Below are 27,649 nucleotides of genomic sequence, written 5' to 3'. Positions count from 1 at the left end.
TGCTGATGTATGGTTCCGAAGCCTGGGTACTTGCGCAAGCAGACAAGGCAGTGCTTGGTGTGTTTGAGAAAAAAATTCTTCGAAAGATCTACGGACCAAACTGCGTTGACGGAGAATATCGACGTCGTATGAACCACGAGCTGTATCTGCTATACAACGACACTAGTATAGATAAACGCATCGAGATGCAACGATTGCGTTGTCTAGGCCATGTCATAAGAATGAGCGATGAAGAACTCGCTAAAATGGCGGTTAAAAATGTCAAGAATAAGACCTAATTTTGATATTGATCCATTTATTAAACTGCGCTTAAATATAAACTAATTTAAGTTTAATAAAAGATTTGTGATATTTGAATTGTATCCTACATATCACGCGTATATGTGTGTAAATTCTTTGGGCTGCACAGGTTTTATGCGTGCCAACAATCAGCATATGTACTATACATTGTACTGTAATGTAAATAAAACATACATGTATACCAGTTTATAACAGTTTATTGGGTAAAGTGGGTGGATGGGTATTTGAGTGCACGCCGTACTTTTGGTTTGTTTACATTCGTCATTTACAATTGAAATAAGTTTGCCTGGTCTCACTCTAGTTTTTCTCCTCTTTTGCCAAACAAACATCTTACCTGTAGTTAGGCAGGCAGTAATAATCCAACGGCATATCAACTGTTTTGGTATTAGTTCGTTCGTTGGCTGGTTGGCTGGTGGTTACTTTGGCTAGGCTAGATACCTGTAACAAATCCCTCCAATGCTTCAGTGTAGATGCGCATGCGCGCTTGAACGGTTCATTTTCAACGGTAGAAGTAGCAGAAAATCGTGCGAAATATTTTAGCAAACGCAACTCGAAACGATTGACAAAAATATGTGCAAAACATAAAATTGAAATAAAAGAAAACTCACAAATAAAAATATTTTATTTAGTATTTCGTTGATTCGTATATTGTTTCGGAGTGTTTAAAGAAAACAAAAGATTTGTCCAGAGGATTACATTTTAAAACACCTAACAAAATGGTAAGCACGGTTTTAGTGCATGCAATTTGTGATATTTTACAATGGAATTTCCCTGCAACAAAAACACCCATATATGGCTAATTGACATAAAATTGAACTAGCTAGCGCGGATAATCCCATAATTAGTGATGCAAGGACAAAATATTATGTGTCTGAACTAAGTGCTCAAAATGTGATTAAAAGAAATACTTCCTTTGGAAAATTTTTAAACAAAAGAACCAAACAATGGGAAAATTGTATTTTGGATAATTTGAGCAAAAGATGAAATTGTAACTAATGACCATTTTAAAAGAATAAAATCTGGAAAAATTCCGAATAGTGTAACTCTTGGCAATAAAATTTAATGAAAAAATATTAAAAATTAATTGGAAAGAAAATAATATTGCAAATTGTGTTCATTTTATTACTAATGTGCGAAAGTTTTAATTATGTTTTGAACACTAAAATGAAAAAAAAAAAACTGTGGAAAAAATCTAAGAACATGATAAATAAACTTTATATATGTATAACATGTCATATAGTGTTCTTTGAATCATAAAATTCTTCAGTTATGGTAAACTTCTCAGTAATAGAGCCAAATACAGTGTGGTTTGTCCATGGGTGCCAAAAATCGAAATATTTATGTTAAATGATATTGTGCATAAAATAATTATTCTCTAAGAACGTCTAATTTGCAGTTTTCCGTATTACTTTTACGATTTTCACCGGTATTTTACAAAGCCAAGCTGAAGAAGTTGGGATTTGTGTATGGTAAAATACATCAGTTAAAATAAACTGATTATGATTGTAGTTGATGGTGATGATGATGTCAAGGATGTTTTTACGCCAGACTTTTCAAACATTCGTAAAATAAATTATTTGTATAATAATGTTTAAAATAATTAGCGGACCCGATATTTTTAAAAACAGAAACAGGTTTACTGCAACAAAAGAGTCCACGTGCCCCCTATCTGCCACCTGACAAGTTATACCTCTATATACCAAGTGCCTAAAAATTTTAAAATGCTTAAAACCAGACGTTTTTTTGTTATATGGGGGATATACCAAAACGTGAGCCTTTATTGTTTCATTTTTTCATTAATATATATTGTTCATGCCTAATTTAAAAAGAAAAATTATAAAAAATCATTTGGAAAATGCGGTAAAATCAGTGAAAATACCTTGAACCGGGCGCTACTATTATATGGAGCTATACCAAAAGCTTGACATTAGGGTTATGACTTGTTTACAACCTCGTATCCCTGTATGATATTTTGATGAGTTTTTACTTAAAGCTTAAAGTTTTTATTTTTAGGAAGTTTTGAAGGAATTTTTTGAAGTCACTGTAAGCAGATATTTCATTGAAAACAAAATAGAGGGGCACACGTCATAACCAAAATGACATAACCGTTTGTTTCTCACTTATTTTATCATCGTATCATAACACTGATAACACTATGCAACACTGAAAATTCAAACAACTTCTAGTATGAATTTTTTGAAAGTACGTATTTAGACTACAAAAACCCTAGTAGGGTTTTGTCCTGTCAGATCCAGTTCGGATTTTATGGCCTCATCTAAACCGGGCTAAATCCACACTTTTTTGCATTTATTATGCCTTTATCTCAGAAACGAATAGGAATTTGGCCTTGCTGTCTTTAGCAATATTGTAGCCCTAAGCTAGTAGAACTTATATGCTGTACATACCATATAAGAAAAACTCCATCTAAGGCATCAAAATCGAAAAAATATAGAAAATTTTACATAATTGCTGAAATTCTGGTCAGTATCGGCTAAACTATTGGGAGTTGAACCAAGTAACATTTGGCAAAAATCTTCCAAATAAACTTCTCTACAATTCTTTAGTACATTCTGAAACTCTAAAATGTTTACTTCAAGTTGTGTCAGCCGTATTTTGCATCATAACTTCTACAACACCTATTTCAAACCCAGTTCACACGAACAGTTAATTCTCGCATTTCGGATTTCACTACATTATTGACATTTTTATTAAATCATCGTTGAAAAATTTACTGAAAACAACGGCATAGAGGCATTTTACATTAATGACATGTTCTGAAGAGTTGTGTATTACATTCCAGGGAATATTTCTCCAAAAGAAAATATTCAGAAAAAATTAACGGTTTTGGAGATACGATGCGAAATGTTTAAAAATTGTGGAATTTTTGCATATAGTTTGAAATTTGAGGCAATAAATGTAGATTTTCGGGTTCATAATTTCTCCAAATATTTTATTCTTGTCTTTATCTACAAATTTGCTTCAGAGGTCAGAAGACGATTCGCATTGGTTTCAGAGATATAGCCCCGAATTTCTTTAAAAATTCAATATATAACCATGTTTAGATGGGGCCATAAAATCCGAGCTGGATCTGACACAACCAAACCCAACTCGGGTTTCTTGTCGTTTGGGTATGTTCTTTCAAAAAATCCTCAGCTCGAATTGTTTGCACAAGATGACTTTAAAAATGTTGCACAGTGTTATACTCCCTTCAAAACAGTTAATATGTGGCGACATTTTTGTTCTTTCCAAAACATGGACCAATTTTTACAATTTTCCGAATTGAGCGAAATACATAAAATCGGGCAAAACCGACTAGACCTAAACCTGGATATTCTGGATTTGGTTAGTTAACAACATCGGGAGCACCGTTCTATGGAGGCTGTATAAAACGCTGTATAAATTTCTGGAGGAAAGTTTCGTAACTCCAGCGAAGACTAAATACCAAATTTCAGTTATTCCCATTGAATATTGTGGAAAAAACTTTCTATGGGGGGTATATAAAAACATGGAACAATACCGGAAATTTTATACCACCATCCATTTCGATGGGATATTGATAACACAACCTTAAAAAATCGAAAATCGGGAAGTACGCTTCTATGGAGGTTATTTGAAGAAAAGGGCTTATACTGATAATTCTCTTCTGCAATATTTTATACACCCATGGCAGTTTAAATACTAAATTTCAGTCACATCGGTGGTATATTTAAGCCACAACTTCAAAATACCGTAAATCGGAAGGTACGTTCCTGTGGGGGTATTTGAGGACCTCAACCTATACCGGCACATTTCGGCTGGGATGTTTCATACCTCTATCAAAAACTTAATACCAAATATCAGCTATTTTGGTGGAGAACGAGCTATATGAAGAAAATCGGGAGGTACCGTTCTATGTGGGCTATATGAAGACATGGACCTATACCGACAAATTTCAGGTGGAAAGTTTTATACCCTCAACGAAGACTAAGTACAATCTTGCAGCCATTTCCGTGTTATAATGAGTCTAAAACCTTCAATATACCGAAAATTGGGATACTCCTTTCTATGGGGGTACCCCCCAAAACGTGCACGTATACCGACAAATTTCTGAGGGAAATTTTGTAGCCCAGAAAAAGACTAAAGCTACTTCGATGAAATAATGAGGCTACAAAATTCAAAATACCGTTAATCGGGAGGTATCGTTCTTTCAAAAAATTGACCTGTACCGACAAATTTCTGAGCGAAATTTTTGTAGTCCGGAAAAAGACTAAATACCAAATTTCAGCCACTTCGGTGTTATAATGAGGCTAAACCCCTCAAAACACCGAAAATCGGGAAGTACCTACAAATTTCCGGGGGAAAGTTGTATACCCCCAACGAAAACTAAATACCAAATTTCAGCCATTTCGCTGCGATAATGAGGCTAAAACCTTAAAAATACCGAAAATCGGGAGATATCGTCCTATGGGGTCTATATAAAAACCTGTACCTATATAAACATTATATGGTAGAAATATTTCTTAGCCTCTGGAAACACAAAATACAAATTTACAACCGATTCTGTGGTCAAATGGGACTAATACGTTGAAAATATCTTAAAATGACGCGTACTATATATGGGGCGTTCTATGGGGGGTATAACAAAACGTGGACCTATATAAACCAATGGGTTGAAGCGCCAACACGTTTTGTATGTTCCCTTCCGAGTTATGGCTTAACCTTACATTTTATAGAATCCAAAGAAAGACTCAAAGAATACTCCATGGGCAACATGATTCTAGTGTATGATTTTTCGATATATCCACTGCATCCACCTAAAATTAAAGCTGACATTTTGAAGCCGGAATTTCGGGGTTTTTTGAATTTTTTTAATAATCCGGACGTGCAACAGGATAATAATAAAAATTTTCTTAAAAACCCTATTTTGCGTGTGGAATTTACAAGTGTCATTCAATTTCATTTGAACCCCGCGTGAATTTAGTTTTTTACAAGACGGTTCTAACGAGGCCTTCCGCGTTCGTATCCATCCATTAAAACGGTGGATATATGTAGATACCTTGAAAATAGGAAAATCTGCAAAAATATATTTTGGCAAATCCGCGTACTAAACCGCGATTTTCTTTGAAATTTTTTACATAAATGGAATCCTTTATACGCGATTATACTATTTCCGAAAACGTGTTTCATAAATTACTGATATCCGAGAGTAATATGGGTTTTTTACGCAAAATAGAATGTGGAGGCACATTCGCGTTTCTTAAAGAATCTATTTGAAATAGGTGTATATTGACGTATTTTTGATGGGCGCTAATGAAACCGGATGCGCATCAAAATCGTATGCACATTGTGCGACTTTTACCCACTTTAAAGTTTTTGGCATTGTGAGATGCAACTGACGGCACTCAATGGCCGCTGCGTGAAACATCGAAATATGCTTTTTAATTTTCATATTTTTTGAATGATTGTAATTTCAATATTACTTTTAATTTCCTATCCTTATAAGGTATCACAGTAAGCAACTAAGCTTTCGCGATGGTAAACCATATTTCATGAAGAAGTTTTCGCAGTTCAAATTAATTTTTGTATGGGATTTTAGCGAAACAGTTGGAAAACTCCCAAATATTTTTCTAGTTTTTCGAATCAAACCAAACAATATATTTGCAACAATATTTTCCAACAATAAGTTTCTCTCTTTTGTTGTTGCTATAATATGCAATTTATTTTATATTTTTTCACATTTGATTGCATATTTTGAAAAACATGAATGAAAATTCGTTACATTTTCAATTTGAAATCATTCTACTAAATGGATAATTTCTCGCAGAAAGTATAATTCTGGTAAAAATGTTTGGGGTCGCTGGAAATTCATGGAAAAAGAAGAAGCTGTCTCCAACTTTGTATTTTGAAATTAAAGAAGCACATGTTTATTAGGGCTTTATGTTTTTCAAATTTAACAAAATACCACACATATTAACAAATATTGTACTGCCTCTATAAGCGGTGTTTTAGTGTGCGGCACGTCGTTCGGACTTGGAGGAGGTTACATTTAATTGATATGAGATTTTTCTGATGAATATATTTTTTCTTAAATATATATATGACACTAACGTTACAACCCAGTTCAGTCAGCTGTGTATTGCTATTACCTTTTATTGTTCTACCATGTTTGCCTGTATGCAACATTGGGAATTTTGTCCAAACTTATTTTAAGTTCGAAGATGGGCCATACACATATATCGGTTGCGGTTCTTTTCACGACGGTATAATTTTTTTTCTTGCTCAAGTCCATACTTCCTGAGTTATTGGCCTAAAAGCTCCAAGAAACCCTGACGGCAAGATAATTCTCGCAGGGAGTTTGTGATTGGTGCAGACTTTGCACATAGTATTTTTTCATCCAGTCAGGTATCAAGTTGGAATATAGACTATATCGGTCCACTCCTTCGGGTACCTCCCACACAACATTCGGATAAAGTGAAGAGTTCCTCTCGCATTTCTTGGTTAGTCTTTCGAACTTAGTTTAACGTAATTTAATATTTCGAGTCCTTTATGAAGAAGTTTGGTTACTAAAAATGTTTGGTATATGTCAATGATTTAACATAGCCCCACATTACCGTACATACAGATTTTAAAGCAAACTCGTGATACAAAATCAATGTATTTTATATACGGCATAATTATTGTGTTCGGTTTTGTTTTTTTTTTTTTTGTCAGTGGCTGAGGATATATCTCCGTCAGCACAGCTGACTGATACTTTCTTCCTTTTCTTATTTTTTGGGTAAAATAACAAATGTTTCACACTGGTAAAATACATGAAACCGACCGAAAATATATATGGGAGCCATATCCAAATCTGAACCGATTTAAATATAATGTAGAATACTTATTTCTAGGCCAAATTCCGTCACACATTCCAAATTTCGTGGAAATTGGACATACATAGCGTGTTTGGTGCATAAAAGACACGAAATCGGCCGAAAATATATGTGGGAACTATATCCAAATCTGAACCGATTTCAATATAGTGTGACAAATTTGTTTCTATACAAAATTCCGTTACTTATTCCAATTTTGGAGACTGTATCTGTAAACGTTCGTTAGAAATCAGCATACAAAATCCACATTTTTTGGATGCACCTCCGATACTGAGCCTATATCTCCACATCGACGCGGAATTTCTAAAATCCATATACCCTATTTTACTTTCAGGCGATGTTGCAATATACCCTAAAATTTTCAGGAAGATCGATTCAGTGGTTTTCGAGTCCATAAATTACAAACAAACAAACGTACAGACATTTTCATATACATACATATGTGTGTACATAGATATATATACATCAAAAAAACTGTTTTTGTGGCTTGAATCGGTTTTTGTCATTGATGAAGCCGGTTAATCCGTTTCGGCTATGAACACCCGTATTAGAACTCATTCCATAATATGAGTAAAAGCACCACTTTACTTCGAACCATTTCCAGTTTGTTTTATAGAGAGAATTTGTTCTTTATGATCTACGAAGTCGGAAAGGACATATCGTGATTAGAAGTAATTAATCATCAGAAATTATACATACATATGTTCGTACAAATAAGTATTTAGTTTACATGCTTTCGAAGAGCTACTTTTCGTCATAGATTTCACACCAAATTTAGATTTTCTTCTTTAGTACACGTTCGTAAAATTCCCACAGCTTAATAACAAAATCGGTCCAGTAAATTACATTTATAATTAAAACGCTTTGCAAAAGTCACAAAAGAAAAAAGAAAATGGGAAAGAGAGAAAGAAAAAAACTGAAACAACGCGGCCGGCATAATGTGGTGTTATTATGAGGAAGTGGTGGATGAATGGAACAGCCCAACAACATTGCAACCTAATACGAATGAGACATTTAATGTGACAGCGGTAGCTGGGAGTAGCGGAGGCGGCACAACGTATTCATTTACTGTTGCTGGGAAGCAACTTTAATCTAATAAATCGTTGAAGCGTAAACAAAAGATTTTCGCACTTCGTTTTTTGGTAACAAAAATCGAGGAAAAAAGAAACGAGAAAAACACTTTTATGTAATATTATAATTTTAATTGCTGTCCAAGAAACAAAAACAATGTAATTATTTAACACTTGCCCCCAGACGATTGGGGATTTACTCGGCAGGGGGCGCAGTATAGTAGTTATTGTTGCCTCAACTAACTGTCTTACGAATATGATGGAACTTTTAAGTTATTTTTGCATTCGTTTATATTTGAATAGATAACCAACTAAATAGCGATGTAAGAAATTATTATTGTCTGCTGCGATGACTAGGTGATCCCCTACACCCCAGTGTATAGATGGAAATTCCCAACAAAATCTGAAGCAATCAGTGATGTGGTTGAAGATTATGAAGAATAATTAGAACCATTACATGGACTTGATTTTCTTAAAAATTAAAAAATATATGGATTAGAACTGTTGTATGTAATGAATGGAAGAAATTTTCAGCATTACAGAGTTATTGTTAAACACTTTGGAAATGATGGAGTAGACCGAGTGAATTTAATAACACCGATTAGTGAACACAGGAGAAGTGTACCAATTTGGGGAATTTAAATAGCGTAGGGTGTAGGGTGTAGGGTGTAGAAGACTTATCAAAATCTCTCAAGCGTTATAGACGTCATCATAAAAACAGTAATGCAACATATCACACAATTATTTACATTTTATTGTGAACGCTTTTCATTCTCAGGCGATTGATGATGATGACGGTGGCCATTGGTCACAGGTGTAAGCGTAATTCATAATAATATTGCCAAGATGTGTGTGGACAGTAGTTGCTGGCTTAAATTACATGTGACGATTACACCATATCAGATTGCATATTAAATGTTGGACATTAAATCGTTTCGGACACAAAGCCAGCGCAGTAGCTAAAGTCGGGCTAATGAATCGATTGCACATCGATTGATTACCTGTCAGTAATCGACTACGCACAGTGAGGTGATGGCAGCAAATAGACGATTTAATCGTCAAACGCATGCAGTATAGCCAATAATGATGGAAACCATCAAAGCAGAGGGAGGTGCGCGAGGTGCCGCCAGTGGACGTGGTTACAGTGCAACGAGGTACTTTTTTCATAACTTTTCTTTAACCCCTCTTCCAATTTCTTTGTTTAACTTTATCAGAAGTCTGTACATGCATTTTATTGTCATTTAGTTTTTTGTCGCCGTTGCTGTTGTTGCGTATGTGTGTGTGTGTGGTTTTTTTCTTGTTCGTCAACATTTTGTGGCCAACATTTTTGCTGCTTCTTTATTCGACAAAAGTCATTGACTGTTTAATACCAATGCATGTTCGGATTACGTTAATGACTGCCGTCACTTTAATTAGCCAAAACTAGGGAAGTATTCACACGTCTAAATAAACCATAATTCCCATAATGGTGATTTGAGTGAAGAAGATATACCACATCGGGTAAAACGAAAATGTGTATGTTTTCTACGTACATGTGCCCATTCGTATGTAGGTAGGTTTTGATTGGAATTTGAACATTTTGACATAAATTGGGGTAATTGATGTATTTTTAATGTGATATTTATTTGTGCATAGGTGTTTATGTAATAATAGAAATAAATATCGTCAGAATCAAATACATTGTATTTATTATAAAGCTTTTCCAAAAACCATATACTTCCATTCTCTTGGAATGAAATAAAACCACAAACTGCACCACAACTTTTCTAAGAATAGAACATAGCTTATTTTTCCACTTCTAATGGCCATAAAATAACTAGTTATTCTAGTCGTTATAGAATAACTACATGCCCTTGTTAAAATAAAGGGTTAGTAGGCGGTTTTGTAAGTAGTTACGACTACCAAAAGTACTATAAAATCCCATTATTTGGTAATGATTTTTTTTTTTTTTGTGGGGGAATATCTTATTCGGTTGCTATAACACTTCGAGATAATCAGTTTCGGTTCATAGAGAATCGCTCCTGTCTTTAGCTTACCAACACTGTAAGAATAGTATATGAGCAATGCTATGGGTTCCGCACACATGTATATTTAGCATTCATAGAGTTGATGAAAGCTTTCGATATCATTAAAACATTATTTCTATGGAAGGTTCTAGAACGACTTAGTACGCCACAAATAACTCAATTTAATGAAAACCATCCATTCTGACTTACGTAGCCGAGTGGCTTACGTAAAAAATATGAATTCTGTTATCAATACTTATCATCCTAGTCATCGCCACTGAAATGCTTTTAGCTCTGAATGGCATCCAGTGGACACCGTTGAAACAACTTGAAGATTTGGAATATGCTGATGCCTATTGAGGCACGTAACAAGCCACCTGAAGGAAAATATATACTCCATTAAATATGAGTCTCGTTCAGTTGACCTGGAAATCAATATTTCAGAAACTAAGATTATTCCGGGTGGTTATGGCATTGAAGATGTTTCCATGCAATGCGTTGGCAATTTCAATTATCTAGGTAGTCTAGTAACTATAAAGGATGGAACTGAAGAGGACATCAATTTTCTACTGAACAAAGCGAAGGCTGTTTGCTGTATACTTCGGCCTATGTGGAGATCCCGACAATAAATAATTCGAATTGAGGAGGCACCCTGTTCTCAGGGCTGCATTCTGGCAGGTTTGAAGGTTTCTTTGTCAGCTCCCCAAATGCTGCCGGCCAGCGACTTGAGCACCTTGTTCCTACTTCTGATCTTATCGCAAATAGCTGTGGCATGCGCGAACGACTTAAACATGCTATCGAACGTTACACCCAGCATTTTGGGGTAGTTGGTGCTCGGAATAAGTGCACCTTCGACCAATATGTTCAGTGGGAGCCTCATTTCAGCCGTCCATGTGGTGAACAGTGTGGCAGTGGATTTAGCGGCGGATATCTTCATATTCCTCACATGGAAGAACTACATACATATATCACGATCTCTATACCGTCTGGAGGGTGTGGAATTTCAGAAAGGTAGAGGTTAAACAGTTCCGGAGATGTCACCCCTCCTTGGGGAACTCCCTGTTTTACTTACGATGTTTTGACTTCTTGTTTCTGAATTCCACAAACGACTGGCGTCCGCACATATAGTTGATTACCCAACGTTTCAAACATGGCTGGATATTAGTCTTCTCTATATCCTCGAACAGCTTGGCATGGTTGACGGTATCGAAAGCGTTCGATAGGTCGCACGGCCTTTTCTGGTTCAGTCCTCTAGTGATATATGTGGATATGGCGTCTAATGCTGTCTCATCGTGGGGAGGAGTAGTCCCTATAGGATCTTTGCTACTGGCGACAGGAAATCGAAATCGGCCTGTACGATTCACCTCTGCTGGCATCCTTGCCAGGCTTTAGTAACGAGGCCACCCTGCCAACTTTCCAGGCTTCTGGTATGATATGGGTGGCTAACGATAGGTTGCGGACACTTGTTAAATACTCAACTCCAGGTTCATCCAGTTGCTTAAGCATTACGATCGATATTCGGTGTGGGCCCAACGCTTTCGATGATTTCGCGTTTCGGATGGCATCTGCAACATCACTCATCGTAAATTGTGGTGATAGCTCCGCGACTGGAAGGTCTCTTCTTATACGGCATAGCACACTTTGGGTCAGTTACTGTCACGCCGTTGAAAGTAACTGCTGTTCTGTCATCCTTCTTTCCGGATTCGAGAGTGATTCAACTGTTGCCCACAATTTACTTAATCCTGCACCAATGTTGCATTGCTTCATTCTCTGAAGCGGTGATTGGTAAATTCTGTGAACCCTTACCAATCAGCTTTCCCATGGTTCAGGAAATAACGGCGTTCAGAGGTTATGAAATCGGGTGGTCTGTTTACGGATGATGGGGAGGTGGTCTGAGCTAAGGGAAATGACGGATTGCCAGGATACGTCATTTATCAGGCCTGGTGACACAATGGCGATATCTGGCGAGCTGCGGCAGTCTCCTCTATTGTGTGTGTATATTAACTTGTATTTTTTTGGCATTTTATATTGAGTTTCTTTTTTACCACACTCAATTCAAACATACTCGGTACGAGCATTCCGTCGTCTATACATTCATTCGGCTATGCCTTCTTTGATTTCAACTTTCGGTGAATTCCTTGTGAAGAGGAGGGTGACAAATACTCGTTTACTTTCCACTCTTATGCTATATGAGCAGCGCTCGCTAGTACTCCTTGTTGAAAAAAAGAGTGGGAGCTATGTTTTTAGCTGGTCCTTATAGAGTGTGGCTGATCTAACGCCATTTCCGTTGACAGACCTCAACTTGGGCGGTCTTGTTGAAAAAAGAGTGGGAGTCAAAATGTTCGAAATAGGGAAATGGTTTACTCTAATGCTAAGTTTACATTTACGAAATCCACTCGATTTCAACTGTCAATTCCGTTCCTTAAACGTCAGATGAATTGCAAAAGAATTTAAATCCACTCGATTACGTAAATGTAAATGCACTATAAGAGTGAGAGAGAGACATACACCATCAACCTGTGTGAATTGAAGCTTTCATCTATTGGCAATATGGAAACGAATACCGGCTACGCAACCGAAATCCTTTTTCCCAATAATTAGAGGGTTTTCAGATTTTGTGGCCCGTTTTGGACGTGTATACTTGCGAAAAAAATATACCAATTTGGATTCAAACTGAAAATGGATCGACATGTTAGATAGATATCGCCCTCACCAGAAATTTCAGTTAGTCGGTGACTAACACTCTGAGCTTTTGGACCAAAATGTCAGGAAGCATGGACTTGTCCACGAAAAACTTTAGTTAAACTAAACTAGAGTTAAACTAAATTTGGACAAACTTTTTTGAGAGTTGTCGTGCGCCACTTATGACAATTAATATATGTGGCCAATTTCATTATCCCCATGAGGTAACATTCCCCTGATTATCTGATGTACTCGCTTACGCGTGTTTATTACATCAAATAAATTGTCAACAACAAATAACATTCACTACCAACGATACTAAAAGTGTCTTACATTTCACTGCGCTTAGCACGGTACTTTGTCGCTGGGGATAACGGAGACGAATAATGAAGTGCAGTTGGAGGTAAAATCGGAAGGAAGCCAATAATGTGGGAAATGGAATAAATGGTTTGTTGTCAAGCAATTAGAGATGACATTCAATCATACAAATAATACAATATAAAGCCTCGATGGTTGTTGCCAAGAGCTTTGCGGAGCTAAAACGTATTCATGTCTCCTTAATGCTAATCATGAAACAAAAGACTGACGACCTAACTCTTGGCAATGGTAAAACTTTTACTTTTGTACATATTTAATAAATTATTCACATACTATCCGAACAGTTCAAAGTATCCTCCTGAACACCCTGGTTCAAAATACCACATTATGAATGTAATAATTTCCCAATGGCAGTGACGTCGACCACAACAACGTCACACTCAAGAAGCCTGTCTTAAAGTTGAGTCACAAGCATGCGCCAAGGCGCTAGTGAAATAAAAAATCCAATGCCACAAAACCACCGCTCAGCGGTGTTAGAATTGGAAAGGTCCAACCACACTAAGCTCAAAACAATTGTTTATATGAATTAAGATGGCATTTTATGCGTAGCTAACCGAAAGCAAAAAAAGAAGCGAAAGACCAGACGATAGTTTTTTTCGGCTTTTGTTTTGTTTTGGTTTTTTATGCACACCTCAGACGTGAGATTTCTTGACTTGTTTACCAAGAGCAACGAGTGAGCATAAAGACAAACAGCATACAAAGAAAGATGATGCAGATGAGGAGGTCGTTCTCGTAAATTTCTTTACCTCGGCGAGTTCACGTAGGTCGTCGTATTTGCTGTGAAAAGTGTATAATTATGTGGACGAATTTTCACTTTTGTGTTGCCGCGAATGTTTTGACATTTTTACCTCGTTTCCAACAAGGTGAGTTGCTGTCTCTTTCTCTCTCTTTTTTAAAGAAGATTTGCAATTGTAGGCAGAGAAGTACAACATTTTGTTAGACGTGTAGTTATAATGTGACATACAGTGGCGGTCATATAATTAAGAACGACATCATATTAAAAAGTATTTGACTTGCTACGTTCCAAATATTTGAATATTTAAATGGAACAAGATTGGTAAATAAAGTACAGGGTAAGCACTTTCAAATAAAGCCAAAGCATGTTTTAATTCTCCCTCGTTTATACGAAAGATACCACGATTTATTAAAATAGTCATAAATCGACCTGGCCACATAATTAAGAACGATATAAGTAAAATTTACTTTAAGGTAATTTTCATACACAATATGTGGATATATCGTTATGTATTTTAGAAATCGGTTATTTTGATTCATTTTTAGTATCAAATGTCCTTCAATGGTACATATTATTGCGTCTAAGATTGATAATTAGGGCATACCTAAGGTTTTCCAAAATTTGCTCATAGTTTGGCGAATTTATTTTATTTTTGGGATCTAAAGCCACAGTTTTGGCTTCCTCTTATTCCCTCGATGACGCTCTAAACGATACCCTGTGATTGTCGTTCCATAGTCGGCGCTTATTTACCCTCAAATTGGTTTTTACCCCACTTCTTTGAGTCCTTTTCGAGGGAATTGTCTGGGAAATAGTTTCGTATGAGCCATTTCCACCTTATAAATCGGTAGGATTGTTGTTTGCAGGTAGTAGAAAGGAAATAAAAAAAAATAATTTCGTTTTGTACAAAAAATTGGCCTAACGGTACACCAAACAAAAAAGAAAGGTTTAATATTTTGAAAGCCTTCATTGCGCAATGTCTTTGTGGGTATGGTAGGCATAGTTATGTAAGACTTTTTAATCAATGAAGCTCATATTAATATCAAAACTAGTCAAATCAATAATTTTTATGGATGAAAATACAATGTTTGTATACACTAATGTCTGATGTTCATACACACAACTATTGTGGAATTCGAACTTTCAAAACATTATGTTAATAAATGTTATATTCGGTGTGGAATTCTTCCAATTTTTGTGTAGACGTTATATTATTGTTTTATTTCCTGTCTACTACCTGCAGACAAAAATCCTACCGCTTTATAAGGTGGAAATAACTCTTATGAAACTATTTCCCAGACAATTCCCTCGTAAAGGACTCAAACAAGTGGGATAAAAGCCAATTTAAGGGTAATTAAGCGCCGATTATAGAACGACAATCACAAGGTATCGTTCAGAGCGTCGTCGAAAGGAATGAGAGGAAGCCAAAACTGTGGCTTTTGATCCCAAAAATAAAATAAATTCGTCAAATAATGGACAAATTTTGGAAAACCTTAGGTATGCCCTAATTATTAAACTTAGACTCAATAATATGTACCATTGAAGGACATTTGATACTAAAAATGAATCAAAGTAACCGATTTCTAAAATACTTAACGATATATTTACATATTCTGTATGAAAATTACCTTAAAGTAACCTTTACTTATATCGTTCTTAATTATGTGGCCAGGTCGATTTATGACTATTTTACTAAATCGTAGTATCTTTCGTATAAACGAGGGAGAATTAAAACATGTTTTGGCTTTATTTAAAAGTGCTTGCCGCGTACTTTATTTACAAATTTTGTTCCATAAAAATATTCAAATATTTGGAACGTAGCAAGTCAAATACTTTTTAACACGATGTCGTTCTTAATTATATGGCCGCCACTGTAGGTATGTGGCATGTAAAGAAAAAAACTAAGCAGTAACCTTTCGGAAATCGGAGCCATTACCAATAAATGTAAATGAAACAAAGTAATTTTTGACTTTGTGTTTTAAATCCGTGAAGTGCGTATAAAATACTTGTCGATTGTGACAATTGATGCAGCTGACTACAATTCCCTTGTTGTTGTAGCAACGCAAATATGTTCATTCGTGTATTATTTCAGTTATCGGGTTCCGGTTCCTATGTATCCCGACTCAAAAATGCTGTAACCTGAACTCTTTGCATCCATAAAGAATCAGGAGATAGGTGAGTGGGGTTAGCTGGGCAGCTAAACAAATGCAGCATGTCCTGTGGTCCCAATTCACATGCTGGGCATGTTTTGGGTATCGTGGCATCAATTCGGGCCTAATACGAATTGAGGCGGCTGCATCGTGCGGATCTTAAATGGGATAAACCACTCGTGTTTGCCTTGGCAGCTGCCGTTCTTCTGTTGCATTGGATGGGGGTGGTCCCCAAGTACGACATTCGCACTGTATCTCTGTACTGCCTGCGCTACCGCATCAGTGTGAATGCTATCCAAACCTGTCTGATAGGCCTGTTGATCTAGAGGTTCTCGTTTATACTTTTGGACCTCCCTCTCTACATCATGAATATCTCTTCTGACGTGCCTGAGTGGGGAAAGTCAGTCCATTAAATCATGTGGTCATGGATGCACCGGTAAAAAATACATCACCTCTTGATGGTCCACTGGTGTCATGAGGAGGCACAGTCCTTAGCTACCACTGCGAAGCGCAAACATTTGCATACCACGCTGGCCCCGCAGAGCTTACCATAGACCGGCCTATTGCTTTGTAAGAGGTTTCTTTGATATCACCCCAAGAGCTGCCGGCCAGCGACTTGAGGACCATATTCCTACTTCTTATACGGCGTAGCACACTCCTGTTCGCCCTATCATATCGGGGTGCTCTATAAACTGTCGGCTAAAATAACACGCACACCTCTTTGGGTCAGTTGCTGTCACGCCGTTGAAAATAACAGCCGTCCTATCGTCCTTCTTTCTTCAATTCGGATTGCTTCAGGTGGTCTAGCCACGCTTATGTTCACCTACTAACCTTTTGACTTCAAGAGTAAGTTATCTAACTCTTGGGTCTTCAAGGTTCGAACGATGAGGCTCATCCCAATCATTTGTCCCGTCGTCTCTGCTGTGAATTTTGGTCTGATTTTGGGTATTCGAACAGCAGATATGTAGCTAATCAGCTTTCCCATGGTTCGGGTCGGGTGGTCTGTTTATGGATAATAGAAATAGCAAATGACAATCTTCTTATATCCTCATAGGAGAATCTTCATTAACCGTGCAAAACGTGGACTACCAATATGTTAGGCCAGCGCTGTACGCCTATGGCCTGTTACTAGGACGGAATGCCAAAGCTCACGATGAGCATTGAAGTCCCCTACAACCAGACAGTTACAGTTTGCATCCAAACAAATATATGTTTGGGTGCAAACAAATAATTGTTTGGATGTAATATAAATACAAACCCAAAAGCCACAAAAAACAGACACATACATATACATTTATAAATGGTGGTGTTTTTTCTTTTATTGAAATGCATAGAAATACCGAATACAAAAGCAACAACAGACGCTTAGGTACATACACGAAATTATTGTTCTTTATTATAATTAATGCGATAGCGCAGTTATTACGCTCTTTGACAAAAATCCTCTCTCCACCCATAAAAAAATATGTTCTACCATAACAAATATGTTGGTACCCAAACAAATAAAATTGAGATATGTTACAAAATGTTGCAAACAATAATTTGTTTGCAACCAGTCCCAAGCAAGTACTTGTTTGAATCAAACATATTTCTAACATATATTTTCGAAGTGGACTGAACAACCTGTTGTATTGTGCTTTCATTCCGCAACAGATTTACCGCAAAATATTTTCTCATTTCCATTTTTACTATGGAATAATTATAATAATTATAATTATGTCCTTCATAGTCTATCATTGTTTTGCGAGTCCTTGCCTTCAGTTAGGTTTATGACACAGATAAGACTAATGCGGAAAATGTTTGTTTTTATCCGAATTGTAGCCAAACTTGCATCCAACGGTGTGAATCTAGAGATGAGACGTTTTAGTCTACGGCTAACTACGTTGCACAATGGATCAGAATCGTTTTTTCCTGGTCAAAACTCTGTAAATTTTGAACGGATGGAGATTTTTTTCGTATTTTTTCATTTGAATTCAGTCTATGTAGTAGTTGCAAAGGAATTCAAGGTGTTGCATCAAAATATGAGTGGTTTTGATTTTTGCTCATGTTCTAACTATTTAAAAAGGTCAAAAACCAATAAACAAACAATAAATATACAAACAATAAGGAAAAAAATTTGAAACATTTTGTTAAAAAAATGTTCCAATATTTTTTTTTTCGAAAAATTTAACCTTTTTCCAGAATTAAAAACAAAAACAAGTAAAAAAGTATCAGTCGGTTTTGCCGACAGATATATACCCTCAGCCTGTATATATTGAAACAATTTTTACCCAAAAAACGTATGTATTTAGGGGTTTGAACATACAAAAATGTTCATTAGGATTAGAGATCAAAAGTTTTGCGGAGGAGACATTAAAAGGAATGGATCTACATTGACCATTATGGAAGTGGATCTCCAGCCACTACATATGGTACCATAGGAGGTTTTTAACCCTTCGGGATGTTTGCTCAAGAAGTATGGACTTGCCCCTGAAAAAAACGTTTACCATCGTAATTGAGGCAGCGAATGCAAGTTGCTTCAGCAAAAATCAAAGTGATTCGAGAGCAGGTCTTAAAGTGAACTTACTTACAGGTCTTAAAGTGAACTGTGGGAGGTACCGGATGGAGTGAACAAATATAATCTATATTTGAACCTGATCTATATCTGGTAGATATATTAGGATGTGTAAAGTATGGACCAATTCGGCCACTCCCTCCAAGAGTTACCGTATGAACAGATTTTCCGAACATTTTTGAACTTTTGTGGGGGAGGTACCTGAAGAAGAGGACCGATATGGCTTATCTTCAAACTTAAACTATGTTTGGACAAAATATTACTAACGCCAAATTGTGGACCGAATCGGCAGATCCATTTTAGAGTTATATTGCGCTCCAACCACCTCACACGGTGTCATAGGGGTTTTTTGCAACTTTCAGGCTATTGTCTCAGGAAGTATGGACTTGCCCCTAATAAAACGTACAGCGTCGTATAGAGGACAGCGAATACAACTTGCGTAAACAAAAATCAAAGCGATTCGAGACCAGGTCCTAAACTGAACTTTTCCGAAATTTTGTGTGGGAGGTATCCGAAGGAGTGGGCCGATTGAGTCCATATTGGAACCTCATCTAAGTTTGGCAGAAATTACACTATGTGCAAAGTATGGACCAAATCGGTTATTCCCTACAAGAGTTATCGTGCGCACAAGTTTTGCGACAATTTTTTAACATGTGTGGGGGAGGTACCTGAAGGAGTGGACCTATATGGCCCATCTTCGAACTTAAATCGAATCCGGACAAAATATTTCGATACCCAAAATTTGAACCGAATCGATTCGAGAGTTATCGTGCGCAACAGCCAGACAGACAGACAGACGGACGGACATTGCTAGATCGACTAAAAATTGTCTGAAACGGATATCGTACAAACATACTTGGGGTCTAAAACCATTATTTCGATGAGGCACATTTTGCCCATATGAAAGTGTATATACCCTCGTTAGCATAAATGCTGAGGGTATAATGATCCTTGAGTGTTCAAAAAAAGGGCAATTTGTGTAAAAAGACTGTAATTTATATGGGAAACGGTATGGAAAATATACACATTTTTACCCATGTACTTTCAAAAGTATATGGGCTGAAAATGAAATGATCAGGGCACTCTCGGGCATCATTCTGTGAAAACGGAACGGTGTTCCAAGATTTGTTTTTTTTAGAATTTAATGTAGGCTGAAATGTCCATAAACATTGTTTTTGTGACCAAGGTTGCCCATTACAGTAACATATTTCCAACAATAAGAAAGAGAAAAAAAGGTATAGAGACGGACAGAAGATACCTCCAAATCATGCGATGACACCCAACGGTGTCATTCACACAACAATTACAATGTAATTGCAACAGCAGCTGTTGTCGTTGGTTACTGGGGCCGTTTCTTGTTAGCATTTGTCGCAGTCGCGAACTGTCACTGTCAGTGTCGCCGTCTCCACTAACGACAAGGTGGACGAAGTAATGAAGAAACTAAAAGATCTGCATTTGAAGCTGACAACGAACGTACTACGTCATGAGATTGGGTTAGCAAGGCGTTAGGAATTTGTATTTCTAGAGCTTTGGCACAGAGGCATTGTCTATCATCAAACTGATGTTGTAGGTGTGATGTGATGAGGTGGTGGTTGATTATTCCACTGACTTCTTAAAATCCCAAAATCTCATTTCATTTTGTTGCATATCGAGTGTGGGAAGATTTTTCGATGTCTTTATATTTATATTTTGTTATTCGTGCAGCAATTGTTTCATTGTCAATATTATGGTAAGAAAGTAGCAACAGCAACACGAATGTTTTTCATCATACATACATTAAATGTAGGTATAGTATGAAAATAGTTTTTTTGTTATAGGTTTGTACTAGCATAGTTTTTTACAATGATTATATCAAACTACCTCCAAGTGACAAGTTTCAGGCAACGGTTTTTATTATACTAATGTAACATTTTGGGGTATGTTTAATCTTAAACACGATTGTTAGGAAATAAATAGCACACTTTGAGTAATAATATATGTGAGGCTGGGGCGTCTAATGGAAAAACGTGACAATCCTTCAGATATAATCTCGCTTTTAATTTACATTACACAACATTTTGCTCTAGTTTTAATTCTGTGATAGGATGGACTTGTACTTATATTGCATATGAAATCACTTAATATGTTGCTTCTGTATTCTAAGCGATATTTTATTCTCCACCCTTGGTACATGTATGTATGTACATAAATATGCATGTGCATATCTTATAGAATTGTCTGACGAATTTTAATTCAAGAGTCTCTTTACTTTTTTTTTGTTTTAATTAGATTTTCCTTTTTGCAAAATCACAATTTCACTTTTCATACCGAACAAGTATTTTACCTATCGTTGGTAGGCTTGTGTATGTGTGAGTGTGTTTACAAACAAAACCTATCAAGAGAGCAAGCCTGTCAATGAATATGCACTAAACACGCGCTTCTTTCACCCATTACCCAAAGCCCCACTTGATTCATAATCAGAGCTGTGGAACACAACACTCTTCATACAATGGCATTGGACGAGTTCAAGTCATTGGCGCTGGTGGCGGTGGCATCCATTTTTTGCGTCTGTGAATTCCCGCAACTAATCATTGAAATATTTATGTGTCCAATACACAGACACATGCAATGAGCTATGATAACGAATATACGAGTATGAGCTGTATAATTTCTTCTACGGCGGTTGGAGCTGTTGCATCTTTGTGAAAGCAATTCATTAGGCCCATTAACAACAAGCGCCCTGAGTTTAATTGACTCATGGATCTGAAAACCTTAAAAATTACAAAATTGAAATGTATATTTTGTGAAAAATCAAAAATTCCGATTATAAATTAAAACCCAGTTGGGGAAAAAATAGTACCACTGTGGTACTTTCATTGAAATAATCAAATCGCAAATGAGTTTTATCCATTTTGTTGATGCAAATAATAATGTCAAACATTTTTTCCATGAGTTTGTTGATAAAAATGTATGTTCAATTCAAAAGTTATGTTTAATTTTAACACATTCCACATTTTTATTTTGCACTCTGCCGGAATTGAACATACGAACACACTACACATTGCACGACGCTCACGATCATTAAAGGTACGTCAACAAATGTTTGTATTTCGACGTTGAGCGCTGGACACACACGCTCTGTTCCACGGTATTGGAAACCACACTATCTGATTAACCCATTACAAAATAATGTAACCAAGCTACTTTCTACAATACCAATCGCTAAAAATATATCATTACAAAGTAATTGGGAAAAGAACGTGTGTGTCTGACTATAGAATATAAGGTAATCACGTGAGTTCAACGCTCGCTACCTGCAAATAATGTTTTTGTTAGCAAAATATGAAAAGTATTTGCCCCACGTTTTGATATAGACCCATATATCCAGATTTTTTTGGTATTTTTTAAGGTTCTTGCTAACCGAAATGACAGAAATTCGATATTTAGTCTTCCCTAAGGGTGCAAATATTAGTGCAGATTTTTATTTTTAGGGTTTTACCCACTTACCCTCTACAGAACATTTGTCCTATAAGCCGAAATAAGACAAGATTTCCATTCCTCCCTACTTGTTGCTTTACTTTTCCAATTTGGAATGTCTTACTTTAGATTTCGTCATCCACTTATCGACTTCATGGAAGCCTTGGACTTCTATTTCTGCGCGTATCGATATTCGGCCCGTATTTATACGCCTTTTAGCGTGTTCATTATCGCTCATTCTTAGGACATGGTATTTTGATAAGTACTTCGATAAGTTTAACTTTGTTTGACCAGATGTGGCTTTGTTTTTAAACTGATTACTTTATATAACTTAGCGACACCTTTATTTTGACTGCTAAATTATCGACAATGTTGTTAATTACCTAAGTTATCAGCATTTTTATTAATTTTCTCGCTTAGAGTTAAGCTTGATGATCGAAAATGTTTTGCAAGTGAAAAAGAAAAGCCAAGGACTCGAACCCACACAGTCACCAAATTACGGTTTCACTCTTAGTTGAGCAGCTCTTCAGACGTATCGACTCTGGGATGGCTTCTCTGTTGTATTTCTTCATGACAAACGCGTTTTTGCGCTGGCTTTGAAGTTATGAATTTGGCTTATTAAGCACTAGCAGACCCCTTGTTGCTGACCCGTCGAATTGAGTTTTAATGACAACTTTTTATGGAGTTTATACTTTACAATTCAAAAATAGGTATTTTCTGCCTCATTTCTTCGGTTCCATTGTCAAACCGAGTTATTCATTGAGGCTTTAAAATTTATGAACAGATTTTTTCTGAAACCTTTCCTTTCTCTTACGGACATTGTCGACTCTTTTCGCCAATTTTTAGGATTTATTGACAGCTATGTCCCCTATCTTTATCCAAATAAATCTAATTATAAAAATCAAAAAATGGTAAAGTCGAATTCTCCATCTTATGGAGACATGGGGCGCCTTTGCCACGTTTTTCTTCAAAATGTTCTGAAAATCAAATTTTATTTTTTTGTACAAATAGTAGCATATCTTGGCTAAAATTTTTGATACATAAATGGATAAAATGTTTTGAGAATTTACAAAATGTCTTTTAGAGTCTCTAACGGACTCTAAAACTCTATTTTACCATACATCTCACTCAAATATCAACATTATACGAAAAAGGAAGATTTTTTCTTCTGAATAATCAAAATGATTCTAAAATTCCCAAAAAGAACCAGCTTCTAGTACTTAATCGAACTAGGTACCTTGAATTTCATAATATTACTAAAACAAGATACGTTTAGGATTATATTTGATTTTAACTTCACATTATAGTGTGGTATATAATGGCAAATTTCTAAAGTCAACCCACCACACCCCTATCATGGCGTAAGCGCCCCACCCCTTACATATTTTATAATATGAATATTATGACATTTGTAATTGTTTTTTTCATGCGAATTATTGGGATTTATATTCCTCAGTAGTTACCTTCTAACGGTATAAAATAGGGTTTTGATATCACAAAAGATAAAGAAGATATCACAAAACATACCTACCATAATTATTTTTCCCAATACCCTGAAAACACAAAACCGCGTGCATACGCTATCATACCTATGACACAGCTGCCAACATTTGGGAGATGATAGATCTTCATTAAACTCACAATTTTGCCTTTAACGGATTTTTTCTAGCACTTGTAGCTTGCGAGAAAATCAGCGTTGGCGTAGCCGCCCCAGTGGCGAAGGCGCCCCATGTTACCATATATGTTTTTAGTTTTTCATGGCTGATGAACCGTTGAATTTCACCGTTTAAGGATATTTGTAAATATATCTTTTTATTAATCGGGGAGATGACGTGATATCTCCGAAATTCATACCTACATGCACCATCGCACATTGTACACAATTCCATGAAAATTGGTCCGTTAGTTTTCGAGCACCAACAACGATCAGTCGATCGGGGACGCACTCGTTGTCTCGATTAATTTGCAGGCCGATGCATTCATAAGCTTAGCAAAAATAGCGATTATAAAAAGATAAACCCCCGAAATTCATCACAAATATATAGCATTTTTAGACCACGGGACATTCCTGAACATTTTCTGAAAATTTCATGAAATTAAGTTAAGTAGTTTTGAAAAAAAAAATGGATTGAAAAGAGTCACCACTTTTCAAGATATACCATATTTTGGCTCCAAATATGTCCCTAAGGTCGGAGACCCAACCCCATTGTCTCCCAAAATTAATGCTGAAACCGATATAATCATAAGTTTGGCATATACATATGACGTTTAAAAGAAATGAAATTCATAAAGTGCACATTGCCACGGCAGACCTTGAGCATTTGCTACAAATTTCATGGAAATCGGTTCAGTATTTTCGAGATATAACATATTTAAAAAAGAAGGCCTTTAGGCCCAAAAAAGTACCTAGGTAATTCGTAAATGTTCAATCCTATACTATCGTTATTATTGCAAATTTAGCCCTATTTTTTAAATGGCAAACAAAATATGCAGCCTATTTTCACCGGGGGCCATCCCTGTACATCCGTATTTCAGTAAAATCGGTTCAGTAGTTTTGTAGATGTAACATATTTAAAAACGTGGGTGTTGTTAAATATTTGGGTCGCAACTAAGTACGTAAGGTTGGAGACACAACCACAATTGTCTCGCAAATTAATTTCCAAACCAAACCAGCCGTTCTCAACTGATGCCCTTACCAACGAACGACATTATACACTTTGATACGGCCAAAAATGTGCCTCGTCGAAATAACGGTTTTAGACCCCAAGTATGTTTGGACGAAATTCACTCCAGACAATTTATAGTCGATTTAGCCATGTCTATCCTTCTGCTTGTCTGGCTGGTGCGCACGATAACTTTCGAACAGATCAACAGATTCGAACCAAATTTAGGGTATGGTAATGTTTTGTCCAAACTTAGTTTCAGTTCGAAGATGGGCCTTATCGGTCCACTCCTTCGGGTACCTCCCCCCAAGTTCAAAATTTGTCTGTAAAATGGTGTGAACGATAACTCTCGAAGGGAGCAATCGATTTGTTCCAAACTTTGCACATCGCATTATTCCTTCCAAATGTAGATTGTGTTCGAATATGGACTATATCGGTCCATTCCTTCGGGGACCTCCCACACAAAATTAGGATAAAGTGAATTTTAAGAGTTCCTCTCGGATCGTTTTGAAGTTTTTTTCGGCAGGTTGTCCATGCGGCTCCCTTTACGACGGTACAATTTTTTCTGTATGGAGTTTACTGTAATCATGAAAATATAATTTTGCCTTGATTTGCATTGTTTGCTTAGCTAATTGTTTTTGTACTATCTCTCTCATTTATTTTGACTATTCAGTTATGATTCTGGATAGTGATGTAATTCATTGTATACCCTACTACTGCATCGTATTATTTGTTTACATTAATTCTTCTGTTTGCATACGAATATGTGCATCTGGATCTCGCTTGAACATTGGAGAACCTCCCAGATGAGGTTGCTAGAACAGTTTGTGCATACGCAAGCGAGTAAAAATGCGGGCGAGGATCGGCTGGGCGATTGAGTAGTAATTCAGACCGCGACTGTTAATGTAATCTAAAGAGTAAAGAAGTAACCTTTGCACTTACTAGAATTGACTGTGTGTTTTGTAACGAAATAAAGTCTTGTGTGAATAACTGATGTGAATAATGTCAATAAAGCATTGTAGAATCATAATCGACGTTTTCAAACAGCCCCTATAGATCAGTACCACCCGATTTTGGGAATTTTAAAACTTTTAGCCACATTAGCTGCATACTCGTAGCTGAAAATTGGTAAGTCTCCCTCGGCAGAGATTTGTCGGTACAGGTCCCGTTTCGTTATAGTTTATTAACTACACAGATTAAAAATATGCACGGCAATGTTATTAGTTTTACGCACAGTTCTTATAACTTTCATACAGCTTTTTATAGAGGTATAGTTTATTTGTTTTCTCCTATTTTGTTTTCTTTTTCTAATTAATTGTTGAAAATGATAGGGCAATTTTAGAAATACCTACTTCCGTTGGATTCAATTTTCAGTTTTTTTTTCATATATAATGCTTCCAAACCCCACATATGTATGTTAAGACACAATCCTACAAATTCGAAGTCGATTTAGTCCTTATAACAACTATATCAATTATTTTTTTATGGAATAATAATTCTGTTTCTGTAGCCAGATATTGATTTGTTTATAGGTCAATGACATAAATTCGCGACAAACGACCGACCCGATCCAAAATCTGTGACTTGAGAAAAATCAAAGACCAATCTTAAACAGGAAAATATGTATCATTGCTTGCATGATGGCTTATACATGTATGACTATATATTCCACGTAAAGTTACTCGTCGTTCAAATGGCCATTATGTCGAAAAAGGGAATACTCCCTACATTTAAGTTACAGTTTATATTTGCATAATCAAATTGGCTAAACAGCATACAACCCCGTCCCGTGAGTTGACAATACAGCACATTGAAGTTCTATATTTTGTTTTGGATAATTAAGGTAACATAAGAGCGTATATTTCCCATGCTTTTGTAACATTTACTGTAAATGATGAAAAGGGCCCCTGGAAATCATCTATCGCAACTTATGTATAGCCAATCCGACCTTGCCTCGTTAATGTTACTCTGTTTGCTAACAATGTTGGTATTTTATTGCCTATTCATATTTCGAACAATGACAACAACTAGCGAGATTCTGTAATGCCGGGGTGCAAGACTCGCTTCTCAACTTGTGACTTGGCCAAAGTCATATTTGGCCAGTTGTTTTACGCTGTTCGTTGCCTCAGTGGCTTACATTAAACAAGACAAACAGAAACTTGTCCACATGCAACAACACATGCGATACTGGCTGTGTGGCACAACAATACTTGGTAGTAAACACGAGTACATGGAGAAAATTTGGTTGTTCTCCAAGAGTCAGCTTTGGCAAATGTCTTTTGCATCTTAGTTGAATGTGGCTTAGTGAGTGTTGGTGTTGGCGGGTGTTTGTTTTCTACAACAAGTTTTAAATGCACAACATGTTGGTTGTTGCTTGGTTGTTTGTTGTGATTTTATTTTAATAACGATCATCAAATGATCACTGCGGCGAGGAAGATGATTACGATGATGATGATGAGTGGCAACATTCATTCATTCCGAAATGGCCAAGAAAATTCAGTCAATGTCGTGTTCGAATGACTACAGCATGTACATTTGTTGTTGAATATTGACACAAACTCGTTTTTCCTTAGCCTCCACCATGATTTTGTTTTCCTTTGGAGGTATTTTCCCAGCAATAACAAACCAGCCCCGGTATTGGCATAAGGCCAATGTCGTCGTTGAGTAAATGTTCCAACAAACTTGATATACGAGTGTTTTTGCAATTGTTGTTGTTGCAAACATCAACATACCAATAAAGCCTTGATGAGGCTACTGTTGGCTGGCAGGCTGGTGGCTAGTGAGGTATATGCGACTATGTTTTTGG

At 36.4% G+C, this 27,649-nt stretch overlaps 1 protein-coding gene across 2 annotated transcripts in view; it reads left to right on the top strand.

Annotated features, from left to right (window-relative positions):
* The first annotated feature begins 763 nt into the window (after positions 1 to 763).
* LOC141397444 (uncharacterized) overlaps positions 764 to 27,649 on the top strand; it is a 46,037-nt gene continuing 19,151 nt past the window's right edge. For both annotated transcript variants that reach the window (XM_073973599.1, XM_073973598.1), the window contains exon 1: positions 764 to 1,019. In XM_073973599.1, coding sequence (XP_073829700.1) covers positions 1,017 to 1,019 — 3 coding nt within the window. In that variant the 5' untranslated portion in view covers positions 764 to 1,016. The remainder of the gene's footprint in view (positions 1,020 to 27,649) is intronic.

The sequence above is a fragment of the Musca autumnalis genome, unplaced genomic scaffold (assembly GCF_047663935.1).
Source record: "Musca autumnalis isolate F117 unplaced genomic scaffold, ASM4766393v1 scaffold_3, whole genome shotgun sequence".
NCBI classification, from domain to species: domain Eukaryota; kingdom Metazoa; phylum Arthropoda; class Insecta; order Diptera; family Muscidae; genus Musca; species Musca autumnalis.
This window is presented reverse-complemented; position numbering and strand designations above follow the sequence as displayed.